General features: G+C 43.9%; 2 protein-coding genes across 5 annotated transcripts in view; one reads left to right on the forward strand and one right to left on the reverse strand.

Annotated features, from left to right (window-relative positions):
* Positions 1-54: 54 nt before the first annotated feature.
* Positions 55-5,079, reverse strand: igfbp6b (insulin-like growth factor binding protein 6b). Its single transcript, XM_041241648.1, has 4 exons — positions 4,574-5,079; positions 2,348-2,415; positions 1,774-1,893; positions 55-1,186 (listed from the first exon to the last, which is right to left on the reverse strand). The coding sequence occupies exons 1-4, from the start codon at positions 4,890-4,892 to the stop codon at positions 1,073-1,075; spliced, it is 621 nt and encodes a 206-aa protein (XP_041097582.1). The 5' UTR covers positions 4,893-5,079; the 3' UTR covers positions 55-1,072.
* Positions 5,080-7,060: 1,981 nt separating this feature from the next.
* Positions 7,061-14,417, forward strand: part of spryd3 (SPRY domain containing 3) — a 34,387-nt gene continuing 27,030 nt past the window's right edge. For 2 of the 4 annotated variants that reach the window (XM_041241692.1, XM_041241695.1), the window contains exons 1-6: positions 7,402-7,625; positions 9,808-9,939; positions 10,352-10,427; positions 12,210-12,334; positions 12,861-12,996; positions 13,894-14,082. In XM_041241692.1, the coding sequence (XP_041097626.1) occupies positions 9,812-9,939; positions 10,352-10,427; positions 12,210-12,334; positions 12,861-12,996; positions 13,894-14,082 (654 nt within the window). In that variant the 5' untranslated portion in view covers positions 7,402-7,625; positions 9,808-9,811. Of the gene's footprint in view, positions 7,164-7,401; positions 7,626-9,807; positions 9,940-10,351; positions 10,428-12,209; positions 12,335-12,860; positions 12,997-13,893; positions 14,083-14,417 lie in introns of those variants that run through there. The other 2 variants (XM_041241694.1, XM_041241693.1) reach the window with 2 other exon arrangements.

A 14,417-nucleotide genomic window follows, 5' to 3' on the forward strand; every position in this document is an offset into this window, starting at 1 on the left:
TGATTATTATTATTTTTTTAATTGCAACAGTCGTAATTTATTTTACAACCTCGGTATAATCATTTAAACACAATTTTATTTTAAGATTCAGATACAATAGACTCTCATTGTAACCAGTAAAGGGCTCGGCTTATACAGCCAGAGAACACCCGGCTGCTTCTAATTCTACCACATCTGGGATTGACTCCCATTGCATAGCAGTTGGATCCACTCCTGTTTTCACGCTGAGTTTAATAAGACACACCCGAGCTCTTTACCTATAGACTCGTGGCTAATCGAGCTCCTATGAAAACCTGGAATGCGTGAAACTGCTATGCAATAGGAGTCTTATTGCCACCCCTGGTATGTAAAGCATGTACAGTTATCTCTGTATTTTTATATTATTATTCAAAGGGATGATTTCTGGATAAAGTGATAAAACAGAAGAGGATGCATTTTAGTGGGGTCCACACGATCCGTACTCTGAGCTCAATCATTTATCTCAATAGGGGTTCAGCTCATTTAAATTAGACGCTACTGTAGAAATACTCAATGAAGACATGGACAGAGACTCCCAGTTCCATTTGTTATATTCTAAATGCGCCCCTTTGAAGTGATTAAGAGCTATGAATTGGAGTCTGCTGAACTGTACTGTGCATGCTGTTTTAGGCACGCACTTGTGCCACAGCGCCACCTATAGCAGAAAAAGCAAAGTGCAACCCAAGAGATTTGTGTCGCCACGCGGGCTCCATCGGTATGTTATTTTTAGTGGTCAGGATTATTACTTTTTTTTAAAGGTACCAACTTATTTTATATATATATTGTGTTTGAATCTCCTGGAAGCCATTACACGAAGATATTTGTAATAATAAAAATAACAATAACAACATCATAAAAAAAAGAACATTATATATATTTGATTCGAGAATAAATTAAGAATAAACATTTGGTATTATTATTACCCTATTACTGTTCTATTTTTTAGGAAGATAGTCGAGATCGTGACAGTACAGGCTCCTAGCTCTCCTAGTGAAAGAACATTGAGATGTGCAATGCAGAGAGAATGCGAGTGTCCCGCTCATCTCCTCCTCCCTCACTCTCCATCACACTTCAGGGAAGCCTCTCCTCTGCTCTGTCCGGGGAGCGGGTGTCCAGATTCATTGACGCACCAGCACACACCCCTCCGCATGCCTTTTGAGGACCTGCACTGTGAAACCAACAAGGGGACCGTCACAATGCAAACCAACACGCACAGGCAAGCACACGCACGCACAGAGGGGGTCTGTTTGACTGCGCTTACCAGCACAGGGGTGGAAATAAGACTCCCACTGTACAGTACGTTGATCCATTCCTGTTTTTACTAAGAGTTTAATAAGACACACCCTCTGAGCTTGTTACCTATACACACCGTGGCTGATCAACCTCGTAGTAAAACCTGGAATGGGTAAATGGGTATTGCTATGCACTAGGAGTCTTAGTTCCTTCCCTGCAGTAGCAAATCTACATACAGCCAGGGTTTTAAATCCTAAAAACGGGAACAAAAGTGGCTGCTTTTTAAAGGCAAACTACATTAAAGAGGCACACCCTGCTACTGGTTTAGAGCCCCCTTCTTTTACTGGTTTAAACAACAGGGGTGGGAATTAGACTCCTGCTACAGAGCGTTTCGCCCCAGCTCGCAGAACAGTTGCCAGCAATGAAGAACGCCACGGTGCAGCGCATCCTGTGTCCATCGCTTCATGCACTGCCACGAAATATGAGTAGAACAGGGAAACAGCGCGCCCCAGCGTGTCTCACCTGCTTTTTTCTGTAGAATCCTCTTGGGTCGCAGTTGGGTATGTACATGTCTTTTGCATGACGGATTACGGTCAGTTTGTGCGCCTGCATAACAGCCTCCAAATGCTGCCCGCAGGGAGCCTGAAAAACAAGCCGGGAACTTCGTTTTTTAAAAATCTAAACACAAGCCACAGACTGCATACAAAACGGGCCCATCTCACAGCTCGAACTGCGTTAGTGTTTGAATGGAGAGTAGAGGGAGGATGGCTGTTTAAAACAAAATGAGCATGTAAACAAAATGGTAAGCCAACAAAGAACGTACGCAGCGTTCAAGCAGGAATCGCATTTTAGCGTCGCATTAGTCACGGCTGTGGGACTGCTTTAGGCTCCAAGAGAAACCGTCAACAGCTAGACATCCTCATACATGAACACATCTTAGCTAAAGATTAACAACTCATCGATACTCCAGCCTTCTGACTCACTCTGCCTCCAGTGCTGTCCTCAGCAAACAATAGTTTTCAAAACCCATGCATTTATGTCCAAACGATAGATATACACCAGCGAGCCACTATCATCTCTTCCACGCTCCAATTACCTTTTCGACAGTCCCTTCCTCCGCGCTGGTGTTCAGCAGCGTGTGGTTATTATGGGGCAGGTTTCCACCTGGACAGCAAACAGAACATGTCAGATACATCATTGCATTATATATCTATCACCTAATATCAAACGACATTACGTCACACACGTAGCTAAAAAGGTTTGTTTTTTTCCCATTGCAGAATATCGTCCTCCTGCCCACCAGTTGCTTGCGAACTGGGAGAGACCCGAAGCGTCCTGGAACACAAATATACCGCTCCCTTATTGGTTAACAGAGCGCCCCGTAAGTAAGGCAAGCAAGTGCATCATTCTTATTAGTTAAATTGCTGGAATTTGCATTTTCTTTAATAGCGTCCGTCTCTCTTGCTTTCAGGTGTGAAATATCTTTAAGCAAAATACTTTTTTTTTTTTTCCAGACTTAAGAAACTGCTTCTGTTCCCATCAGTCCTGTTGCATTTAGGCTGAACCTGCTTCTGCCAAAGACTACAGACTTGCTTACCTCGCTTCTAAAAGAGCCGTACAGCACAACTCAAATTAGCTGATCTCAGGGATGGGAATAAGACTCCCGTTGCACAGCAGTTTGATTAATTCCTGGTTTTACTAGGTTCAATAATACACACCGGGGCTTGTTACCTGCACACTGTAGCTAATCAAGCTGGTATTAAAACCTGGAATGGGCGAGACTGCTATGCAATAGGAGTCTTATTCCCATTATTGGATCTACTGTAATATTTGTCCCAATTCTGGTCTCGAGTGCAGTTATGAATTCTAGCCAGCAGGGGGAGTAAGATGCACTTAGTTATACTTGATGAAGCAGGTTCTGTAGCACAGTACAGTTCAGTTTACCACAAAACATTTGCATGGTCCTTTTGCAGTTTCCCTCCCTATGGCTGTACTATGAGTTTACCATAGCGTACCATGTATTTAAATTTGCTTTACCATACCTCTCTGGGCTTTACAATGCTGACCTATGCTTTACAATGCTGACCCATGCTTTACCGTGCTCTCACTATGCATTACAATGCTTACCTATGCTTTACCATGCTCTCACTCTTTGCTATGGGAAACTTTTATAACCATCTCTTTTGTAGGGATTCCTGGGGAGGTTTATATATGTCTTTTAAAAGTTTACAGGAGCCTGTATTTGTTTTTGATCACATGCCCAGTACACTTGCACACCACGCTTTGCTATGCGTTCACCAGCACTGGCGCACTCAAGAAAGAACTAGCTGATTTTAGAATGTTATTTCTTGCTGGGACCCCCCCTTTGGAAAAAAAGATATGTATAACACAGGGGTTATATACTGCTAAAATAAATACATTTCGAATTTGACTCTTGTAAATACTGCTGCGTTGTATCTCTCTCAGGATGCGTCCTGTGCAGCTCTAACCTCACAGCTCTCTCCCTCGCACCTGCCTGTTTGCTCTGCAGTGTGCAAACGACTAGACTGTGCATCCGACACTGCGTTCAAGCAAAGCACTGGAAACCCTTTTCAATTTCTTTACATTGAGAAAGACTTCTAGTCAAAAACGTTTGTCAGGCTCAATAAAATCAGTATTTCTAAAATTAGACTTTAAAACTTTTGGAGAAGGACAGGGGGAAATTCTGCAGAGCATCGATCAGTATTTTAAATAAAGGTGCTCATTCCCTGCATCTGAAATATATACACCTTCTGGGTTCTAATCTCTTCACAAAGCTTTATTTTTTGTAGTGCATTCCTCTCCTCCCTGCCTGTTAATTACACAGGTGCTTGCTTTAGCCAAAGAGTTTGTTTCCTTGACATGGTGTCACATTTTCAAAGCGTTTCCTGCAGTCTTTAACTCTTTGCTTTCTTATAGAGCCAGAGTTCATTGTTAATGTTACAAAAACTAGAAACAAACAACAGCTTAAGACTAGACCCTGCGTTCCATTATAAGTAGCTAGTTCCTAACAGCATGTTCCTTTCTTAATATCAGCAACAGAATTGTCTCAGAAATACAAGTAAAGAAAATGCAAGTCCTAGCAATTTAAACAATAAGCAAAATGACAAATCACATTTATTCAGTTGTTTTAAACAGGCACTTGATCGGAAGCGCAATCTGTAGACAATTTAAAGTCACTCTTTATGCAAAGGTAAAAAGGTGTAGAGTACATTGAAGAAGGCACCAGCCAAAATGTAAGCAGATCAGCTGAAATGTTTGCCCGCTTGACCTCTAACAGTTTCACCTTCAAGGAGCACAGTACCTGGCTGTGGTTGGGTGGCATAGTCGTCTTTCCCTGGTGAAGACACCCTGGTGCAGACTCCTCGCCCCTGTAACAGGGCTTGCAGAGGGCTCCCCTCCCCAAAACGGGGCACGCAGCGCAGCCCAGGGGCACAGCCAGAGGAGTAGACCCCGCAGGATTCCCCCATCGTCCTGGTTCCTTCCACAGCCGCCTTCCCTGGCACAGCACCAGGGCCCTGGCAGGAGGGGCAGTCCTGGGCTGGTCTGGTGGCCCTGGCCCAGCACAGGGGGAGCAGAAGGGAAAGCAGCAGCACAGTGAGAGGCTGTCTCACTACAGGCATGCTTTGTGCTGGAGAGAGAGAGAGAGAGAGAGGGAGAGAGAGAGAGAGAGAGAGAGCTGCAGCTGTCGTTAATATTGGAAGTGCTGGTAGCTGTTCAGACTGCTAATACTGGATCAACAAACTCAGACTCACACTCCCTCGTTTCAGGCTTTAAATAGGGTCAGTCTGAGCTGCCCTGCCCCAGAATCTGAATAATGCATCAGGCAATGAGGGAGTCCCTTTTTCTCTTGTTATAAGAGGAGGTGGATGCCTGCTTTTGACACCTCAATGGGCTGAACTAACAGAATGATTTATTTAGTTTTTTTTTTTTTTTTTTTTACCAGCAAACTGAGCTTGTCACTTCTTTCTTTATCTCCATTGTAATATTTAGCGTGCATTTTGAACCTTTGCTGTTGCAGCTTGGGGGGGGGTGTTTTAACCCTTTCAACACTGGGAAGATAGCTCTGTTCAAAACTTACGACTGCTTCTGCAGTAGATAAAAGATATTCACGACAGGCGATTCACAACAACAGCAGGCCAGTATATTAGTACAGAATATGCCAATAGAAATACACAAGGCTTGCACTTCAGCAGTCTGTATATACAGCTTCTTTGTTGTTGTTGTGTCAATGTCTGCCCAACAAGATATAATTGCCCTGTTTTTGCCCCCCCCCCAAATTCTGTTTATTTTTAAATGATGTCTCAATCCCCAAAAACTTCTAGATGATGCAAACTTTTTGGCTGCAGCTGCACTTGGCTTTTATAAAGGGCGCCAGTAGCACTGGAAAGCACACGTGTGTCACAATCCAATTTGATACTAAGAATACCAGAAACCAGGATGATTAAAATCTTCCAAAACTTTCTGTGCACAATCTGCTTCTTCAACTCTTCTTAACTTTTATATATATTTACTTCAAACTCTCCTGGCACCAGCACGACACATGTTGCTTTGAATGCATTTCATTAAGTGAAAAATGTGTTGCTGCAGGACGTGGGTTTAGTGTTTGCTTGCTGAGGTATTGCATTGGGACAGTGAGACTGACTGATGGTTAGAGAGAGAGAGGGTAGCGGAGGCTGCAGGCCACGTTGGCTGTCCAGTTCGTTTACTGCAAAGGTCGCTGCTACGCACGCTGCCTTCCACCGGTGTCTTCCCAGTTCTGTCTTTGCTCCAGAAGCTGGCTGCTCAGTTTAGCATCGATCACATCGAGTTACCAAAACGTTTTCGGCTAGTGCCTTCATCAGTGAAGTCGTGTGCAGTTTAATGGGAAATTTTGTATTTGTTTCTAAGGTCTGTTGGGTTATATGACTCATCTCTGCTGATGAGTGTGTAATAGAGCAGGTGGGAGGAAGGCACCCACACATCAGATTCACACACACACTGCTATTAAAACAACAAACTCTCTTTAACTCCACAGAGGCGTGTTCAAACTGGCCCAGAATGGCACAGGGCAAGACTGCTGTTCAATTCAGCATACCAAAGGGAGACAGCAACCTGCTGGACTTTCTTCAAGAAATAAGAAACCTAAATATAGCCAACCACAGTGTGGAGCAGTTTAATGAATATCAAACTACATTTTAATGATATAAAAACACACACACACGCACACAGGGCTCATAACCGCGATAATACCCTGGCTGAGAATGATTCCACCTGGGTGCTGTGGTTTGAGTTATTTACTGTATTTCCCTGTCTGTCATACACTTTGCTGTGCTCTGCTTTCACCATTGTGTGCAATGCAGCTCATGTAAATGCAATGCTTTCCAAAGTGCACAGGAGCTCCAGCTGTTCTGATCGTGACCTGCACAGCTCCTTTGCTGAGCTAACAAGACCTTGTTATAACAATATTAGCATTTGTCATACTCCCCAATGCTTTAGCTAACAAGACCTTGTTATAATAATAATAATATTCGCATTTCTCCTTGTTCCTGCGGCTTCACCATTTTCAGAAGTTTTCTGTTTATTTACCCCCCCAGACCATCGTTCATTTTATCACAGGATGCTTCCATTCCATACTCCAGAGCCTTAGTGTCTCTGCGTTTGTTATGTTAGTCATTCTCTTTGTTTTCCATCACTTTCATTTCCGCGCTCTGGCGTAGAACCACCGTTTCTCCCAGGCGAGCTAAACATGACCTCACCCATCTTCAGGGCAGAGCGTTACACATTTGATACGCAGCTTGTGTGTTCAAATGTTCCCTTTACCACAGGATTTCCACATTCCACTCTGGACTGCTGTATTCTCTGCTACATCTTTCCATCCTGCAGCTGCTGCGAGTCTGGGGTTTGATATGCAGGTACCAAACTAGCCTTTATAAAATGTTACCACATTTGATCTTGCTTTACCTGGGTTTGGAAAACAAGAACTGAACACAGATGGCAGGGATGGAATTAAGACTCCTATTGCATAGCACTGTGATCCATTCCAGGTTTTAGTATGAGCTTGATTATCCACAGTGTACAGATAACAAGCTCAGGTGTGTCTTATAACCACCCCCCCAAAAAAAATTAAAAAAATTAATGAACAACATCGAGGCAGGCTTTATTATAATGTTCTATCTTCAAAATATATATGATATAAAATAATATATTACAGAAAATGAAACACACACACAGTTTCTTTCTTCAGCCGAGGTTGGGTGACGTCACTGAGGAGGTAACGTCACCAGGAAGCGCCGAGGCTGCCAGAGCTGTTTTTAATGGAGAATGAAACTTGTGTAGAGGAGCGACCAAAACAAAACTCAGGGCTGAAGACTAAGGTACGAGCCAGTAAACAGCGTTAGTGAATTAACTGGGCTGTTTCCCCCCCCCCCTCTCTCACGATTTAATGATAAGGGATCGGTGTTGATAAGAAACTTAATGTCGAGAGTTTGCTGTGAAAGCGAACCCCTTGTTTTTTGATTAATCAAAAGGATAACAACGCGGGCTACAGCTCACCTTACTTTACCACGAATTTAGAAATAAAAAGCGTGTTTTATACTTAAACAGAAAGTTTCAGTACACGATTCTGTTAGCACGCCATGTGTTTAGGTCTGCTTTCTTTTTAAATCTGTTGCATGCTCTTGGATTGCTTCATCTGCTGGCTGACTGCACCAGTCCTGATGCTGTCAACAGCCCCGAGCGCAGGGGTGGGGAGCCGATGATCTCAATCGTTTAATTGAACCAATTAAACCGCCATGCAGGCCCTGAAGTGGTTAATTGTCTCACTGTATCTGTTAAAGCTGGCGTGTAAAGGACCGTGTGTGTGTTTTTATTTAATGAGTCATCGGGGTGGTGGCAGTTCAGAGATGGAAATATCGCACCCTATTGCATAGCAGTTTCACCCCTTCCAAGTTTTACAAGGAGCTTGATAAGCCCCATTTCTACAGGTAACATGCTGAGGTGTGTCTCATTAAACTCGCAGTAAAACCAGGACTGGAGTCTTATTTCCATCCCTGCGCTGTTAAGATCGGGAGTCTTATTTCCCTCCATTACCAGGGAAGCAGTGACGTGTTTTTGTTCCTACTTTAACACAGGGTTTCCCAGCCCCAGTCCTGCGGGTCCCCCTCTGTCTACTGGTTTTTATAGCAACTGATTTTTCAATTACTTAATCAAACCATTCATTGAACTAATCATGTGCTTAATTAGACCTTTTTTTAAAATTCTCAGCTCTTAATCTCCTAAATCTCTTGGGTTTGACAGTGCTTTCAGAAATGGACTTCTGATCTTTGCTAAAGTAGTTGGGTAGATGTTTCTTAAACTGCGAAATGTATTTCATTCATCGAAACAGTTACAAAAAACAAAACAAAAAACTGAGGTTTGTCTATAGGGCTGCATGGTGTGTGTGTGTTTTCTGTCTGAAAAAGTTAAACAGCTCTGCATTCCTGGCCCTGAGGAAAACGCTGCATGTGTGTTACAGAAGTACAGTTTGTCCATGTAAGGTGACCATATGGTGAGCAATAAACTCTCCCTCATCCTTTATGAAGCCTGATTGTATCCATGAACTACAATTGAAATAGAACAGAGCCTGGTCTCATTAAAAAGTCCTATTGGACAGCAGGGCAGCTTGCAACAGTACAACATTACAAACCAGAAATCCAAATGTCTTAATTCTCAAAGGATTGTTCCTTTTTTTGTATTCTCATGAATAGCAGGGTGAGCATGGTTTTGTGCTCCTCTGGGGTTAGTGAGGAAAGTAGTCTGGAGGTTTGTTTGGCTCATCACTCTTCAGTGACCCCTACTGGTCAGGTGCCAGAACAGTCCAGGAGGAGACTTCCCAGGCTCGGCCCTTCCTTCCTTCCTGGCCCCTGGAGTTCAGTAGCTTGATAACATCCGTTTTTTAAAAGTGTGGAAACAGACAATCTGCTCGGCTGCCTGTTGATCTTCAGTGCTCTGACTTGGCAAGTGTGTCGCAGTGTTTGGGTGACGTGTGAATTGAGCATTTCAAATTGAACAGAGCTCTGCAGTGTTGATTGGAGTTGCCTTTCCTGTAAACCTCTGTACTGCCCTACGGTGTTGGTCAGAGTTCACTTTGCTATAGACCTCTACACAGTTTTGCAGTGTATAGTGTAGCTCTCATCCCTATACTGCTAGAGCGCTCTGCAGCGTGGAGAGTGGAGTTCTCTTTCCTATACTGCTAGAGCGCTCTGCAGTGTGGAGAGTGGAGTTCTCTTTCCTATACTGCTAGAGTGCTCTGCAGCGTGGAGAGTGGAGTTCTCTTTCCTATACTGCTAGAGCGCTCTGCAGTGTGGAGAGTGGAGTTCTCTTTCCTATACTGCTAGAGCGCTGTGCAGCGTGGAGAGTGGAGTTCTCTTTCCTATACTGCTAGAGCTCTCTGCAGTGTTGAGAGCGGAGTTCTCTTTGCTCTACACCTCTGTATATTTTAATTGAGCGTTACTAGTCATGTACCAAAAAAAAATAAAAATAAACTCCTGCATTTCTGTTTTGTATTTGCTATCACAGCAGAATGGACGACATTAACTTACACTACAGATTCCTGAACTGGCGAAGGAGAATACGAGAGATCAGGGAGGTGCGAGCGGTCCGTTATCAGGAACGGTACAAACGCATACTGGTGGATGGAGACACGCTGAGGTAAGACGGCTCTTAAACTTTCAATTGCTTGCCATTCAGAAACACGCCTGCTACTGTTAATAGGGTGTAGGACCAGCAGAGCCAGCAAGGAGGGCTCTGATTTGAGAAGAGGGGACCGTGACCTGGTTTTTACTTCGAGTTTAATAAGACACACCTGAGCTTGTTACCTGAACACAGTGGCTGATCGGGCTCCTTTTAAAACCCGGAAAGGGGGGGAAACTGCTATTCATCAGGAGTTGTATTGCCATCCCTGTGTGACTTCTATTAGCAGTTGAGATCTCGGTTCTTGCCTGGTCGCCCGTCCAGCAATGCCCAAGCATCTCTACTTCTAAGGACTACATGCCCTTAATTCATTGTAGGAATGCGGGCTAGATAAGTACTCATTTTTAGTTTTATTTATTTGTCGTTGCAGCTATCAGGGGAACTCGGATGAAGTTGGCTGTTATGTGGCACCCCGTTCCTTGTCGAAGGGAAACTGCTACTTTGAGGTGAGCTGTAAGACGCGTTGATATCCTTTTCCAGGCTTCCTCGCTCTCCGCTCAGAGTCTGTATAACGACACTCTGCTCTTAAAGAGCAACTTAGTGTGGGTATAAAATATAATCCAACTAATGTACTTCACTGCTGATGAGGAAACATGCCGTCTGCTTCCTGCCCAGAAGGCTATTAGTTCAGCACAGTTTTGTCTCCACTGTTGCTGTCCCCCCCCCCTTTCTCTCTCTCTCCCCTTCTCTCCCCAAGAGGACGTTCTCATGTCGTTTTTATGTTGAGTGCTTTCCTGGTATCGCATCAAAAGAATCAATCACCTCTTGTGAGTTACTGTTTCCAGTGACACAGTCTCTCCCCACGGCTTGTGAGTGGGATCAGGCAGGCAGGCAGGCAGGCGGGTGGCTGACACACCACTTTCTTCACGCTCCATTGCTGTGCTTGTCATCCCCTAACTGTGAAGGTGAAGGAGCCAGATTTCTGTGTTCTACCCCCCTGAGGATGCATACTGTATGAGTTTCAAAGAAAGAGAGAGATGACGATAATTCAGCCAATCCTGCTCTGTGGGAGTCAAGTCTGCGATACAACCTTGAGTTTATATATATATATATATATATATATATATATATATATATATATATATATATATATATATATATATATATATATATATAATGAGTTTCTTTGATGTTTTATTGTACCGTTGCTTTAGATGGCATTCGGTCTATCGTCATCTAAAGCTTTACAAATGTTTTTTCATTAAGTTATGTGGAAAACTACAAAGCCGTATGTATTTCAATATGTTAACGTATGATTATTAAGAAGGCTTCATTCGACTTTATGAAGCAAAATTAGTTAATTCTAACACTTGGCCACAGCTGTGTTACTGAAATTACCAGGTGCCAGGAGTTCAAACAGCCAGGCTGAAAGTTTAGGCATGCCATGTGGTGTGATGCATGTGTGCAGAATCCTGTCAGCAACCGGGAAAGACGCAGCTTAAGGGGTTAACGACGTGTCCAGTGTGCTGAGTTCTGATAACGGGTAGAACATCTGCACTGCAACGTGTCGGGGCTGACATCACAGATACACGGATAAAGCAGAGGAATTTTAAATTGATCCCACCCAACGGCCCACGCAGAAACTGCTCTGAAAACCGGCAAACCTCGCGGCAAAAGGGATTTCATTAAAAAAAAAAAAAAATATATATATATATATATATATATATATATATATATATATATATATATATATATATATATAGCACATGATGCAAGTGGGAATAGCTTAACAATTACTTTTAAAAAGAAGCAGGAGATTGATTCCAAGTCCTGTTTTGATGTGGTTGTACCTAAAGATGAAAGTGGTGTAATTATTGTGTTTAACGCTGCTTGATGTGTGTATTGGGAGGTCTGGTATCCCAGGTATTTAGAAATTACTGCTTGCCCCCGGGTTCAAGGATCAGATACAATATCTCTGTGTTTGGCATAAAACAAACAACTGCCTTTGTTTCTGTGAGCTCAGGAAGACTCCCGTTGCAAAGCGGTTTGAGCCAGTCCAGGTTTTACTGTGTTTAAGGGCTATTTTTATGCCTACGTTTAAATTCCTGTAATTTGTGTCCTGAATGAATCTTCTCTCGCCGTCATTATTTCCTTCTTCCAGAAAAAGTTTCCTCTGAACAGATTCCCTCAAGGCTGATTGCGTGAGAGGTGAACGGTGGGGGAAGCACGTGTTCTGCACAGGAAGTCTTATTCCTCCTCCTGCTAATGAAACTCTCTCTGTCTTGCAGGTGACAATAGTGGACACAGGGGTGAGAGGGACCATTGCAGTGGGCCTGGTGCCACAGCACTATAAGCTAGACCATCAGCCAGGCTGGCTTCCACACTCAATAGCATACCACGCGGACGATGGGAAGTAAGTACAGCACAGCACAGCACAGTACAGCACGGTCACGGCACACCACACTACAGCAGACATGAAGAGTTCAAAGCTGGGACAAGGTTTACAATATTCCACTCTGGAGAGGAAAACGGAAAATATTTAGAGAAGCGGAAAACATTTTTAACTGTATGAACTACTCTGGACAAGAATCGAAATGCAACTAAGCTGCTTCTTGCCTGTTTTTTTTGTTTATTCCTCACAGAACGTTGGTGTTTTGTAGCCGAGATGATAAGTTCGAAATAACCGAATCATGAAAAGCTGTGAAGGTTTTTTTTGTGTGTTTTTTGCGTAGAACTGTACAGGACTTAAGAACATTTAGGAACAAGACCATTTGTCAGGGCCTGTCTGGCTCCTGATGTAGAAACTTTGTCAGGTCAGGACTTGCAGGATCCCAGTGACTAAATCCAGTATAGAATTGTTTGTATTGATTGTTGGGTGTAAGACGCGTGTCGACGGTTACAATACGTGCCAGTCTCCAGTTTTGCTTTCCTGTTCGTAGGCTGTACAATGGGAGCACCGTGGGTAAGCAGTTCGGTCTCAAGTGCATCACAGGGGACCGGATAGGGTGCGGGATTTACCTGGAGTCGTTCGAGACCGGACTCACCACAGTCTTCTTCACCAAGAACGGGAAAGAGGTGAGCAGCTGCTCAGCGCTGGCGTGAAGTGCCTCTGGCTCAGTCTTTAATTAACGTTTCACGTGTATTTATTCAACCAGGACAGGACCCTTGAGATGCACCTCTCAGTGTCAAGGGGGTCCTGGCAAGAAATAACAGACTTTAAACTACTGCAGAATGTTGCTTAGCATTATGAGACGTGATAAATACCCTACTGCAAGATGACATCGTTAAAAGACTGCTCTCGCGGTTTAATAATGGAGTCAAAGTAGGAATATTTTGCAAAGAAAGTTTCCACTAAGAACGTAACCCCTAAGTTATTGTCTCATTAAAGGCTCTGTGCTCAGTGTTTGATAAACCCCTATGGTCTCATTAAAGGCTCTGTGCTCAGTGTTTGATAAACCCCTATTGTCTCATTAAAGGCTCTGTGCTCAGTGTTTGATAAACCCCTTCTGTGCTCAGTGTTTGATAAACCCCTATTGTCTCATTAAAGGCTCTGTGCTCAGTGTTTGATAAACCCCTATTGTCTCATTAAAGGCTCTGTGCTCAGTGTTTGATAAACCCCTATTGTCTCATTAAAGGCTCTGTGCTCAGTGCTTGATAAACCCTTGTTGTCTCATTAAAGGCTCTGTGCTCAGTGTTTGATAAACCCCTATTGTCTCATTAAAGGCTCTGTGCTCAGTGTTTGATAAACCCCTATGGTCTCATTAAAGGCTCTGTGCTCAGTGTTTGATAAACCCCTATGGTCTCATTAAAGGCTCTGTGCTCAGTGCTTGATAAACCCTTGTTGTCTCATTAAAGGCTCTGTGCTCAGTGTTTGATAAACCCCTATTGTCTCATTAAAGGCTCTGTGCTCAGTGTTTGATAAACCCCTAGGTTATTGTCTCATTAAAGGCTCTGTGCTCGCTGTTTGTGCAGGTTGGCTCCGTGGTGTTCCCCCAATCCCCCGATGGTCTGTTCCCCGCGGTCGGGATGCACTCGCTGGGGGAGGAGGTGCGGCTGGACCTGCACGCGGAGTGGGGGACGGACGAGGACGACAGCGCCATGATGGTGGACAGCCACGAGGACGAGTGGGGACGGCTGCACGACGTCAAGGTGTCCGGCACGGTAAGACGGACAGTCTCAGCGGGGCCTGGGCCTGTCTTTAAAACACCCTGTGGCGCTCAGATCAATTGACCCAACCCTCCCTGCGAATTTCGACAAGAAAAAGCATCAGTCACGTGCAGTGCCCCCTCATTTATAAGGCTGCCCTGTGTGCTGTGGGCAGGTTATAAGGTGGCATGATCTTTGCTCCCATTTGCCCCATAATGCCATTACACTGGCATTCTGTTTTTATAAGGTGCCACTCAAATAGCACAGCTTCTACCTGTGGCTCCCGACTACAGCGTTATAAAATGTGTTTTTTGGGGGGGAGGGTTGCTGTATAACAATGGCCAAGTTAA

The sequence above is a fragment of the Polyodon spathula genome, unplaced genomic scaffold (genome assembly GCF_017654505.1).
Source record: "Polyodon spathula isolate WHYD16114869_AA unplaced genomic scaffold, ASM1765450v1 scaffolds_806, whole genome shotgun sequence".
NCBI classification, from domain to species: domain Eukaryota; kingdom Metazoa; phylum Chordata; class Actinopteri; order Acipenseriformes; family Polyodontidae; genus Polyodon; species Polyodon spathula.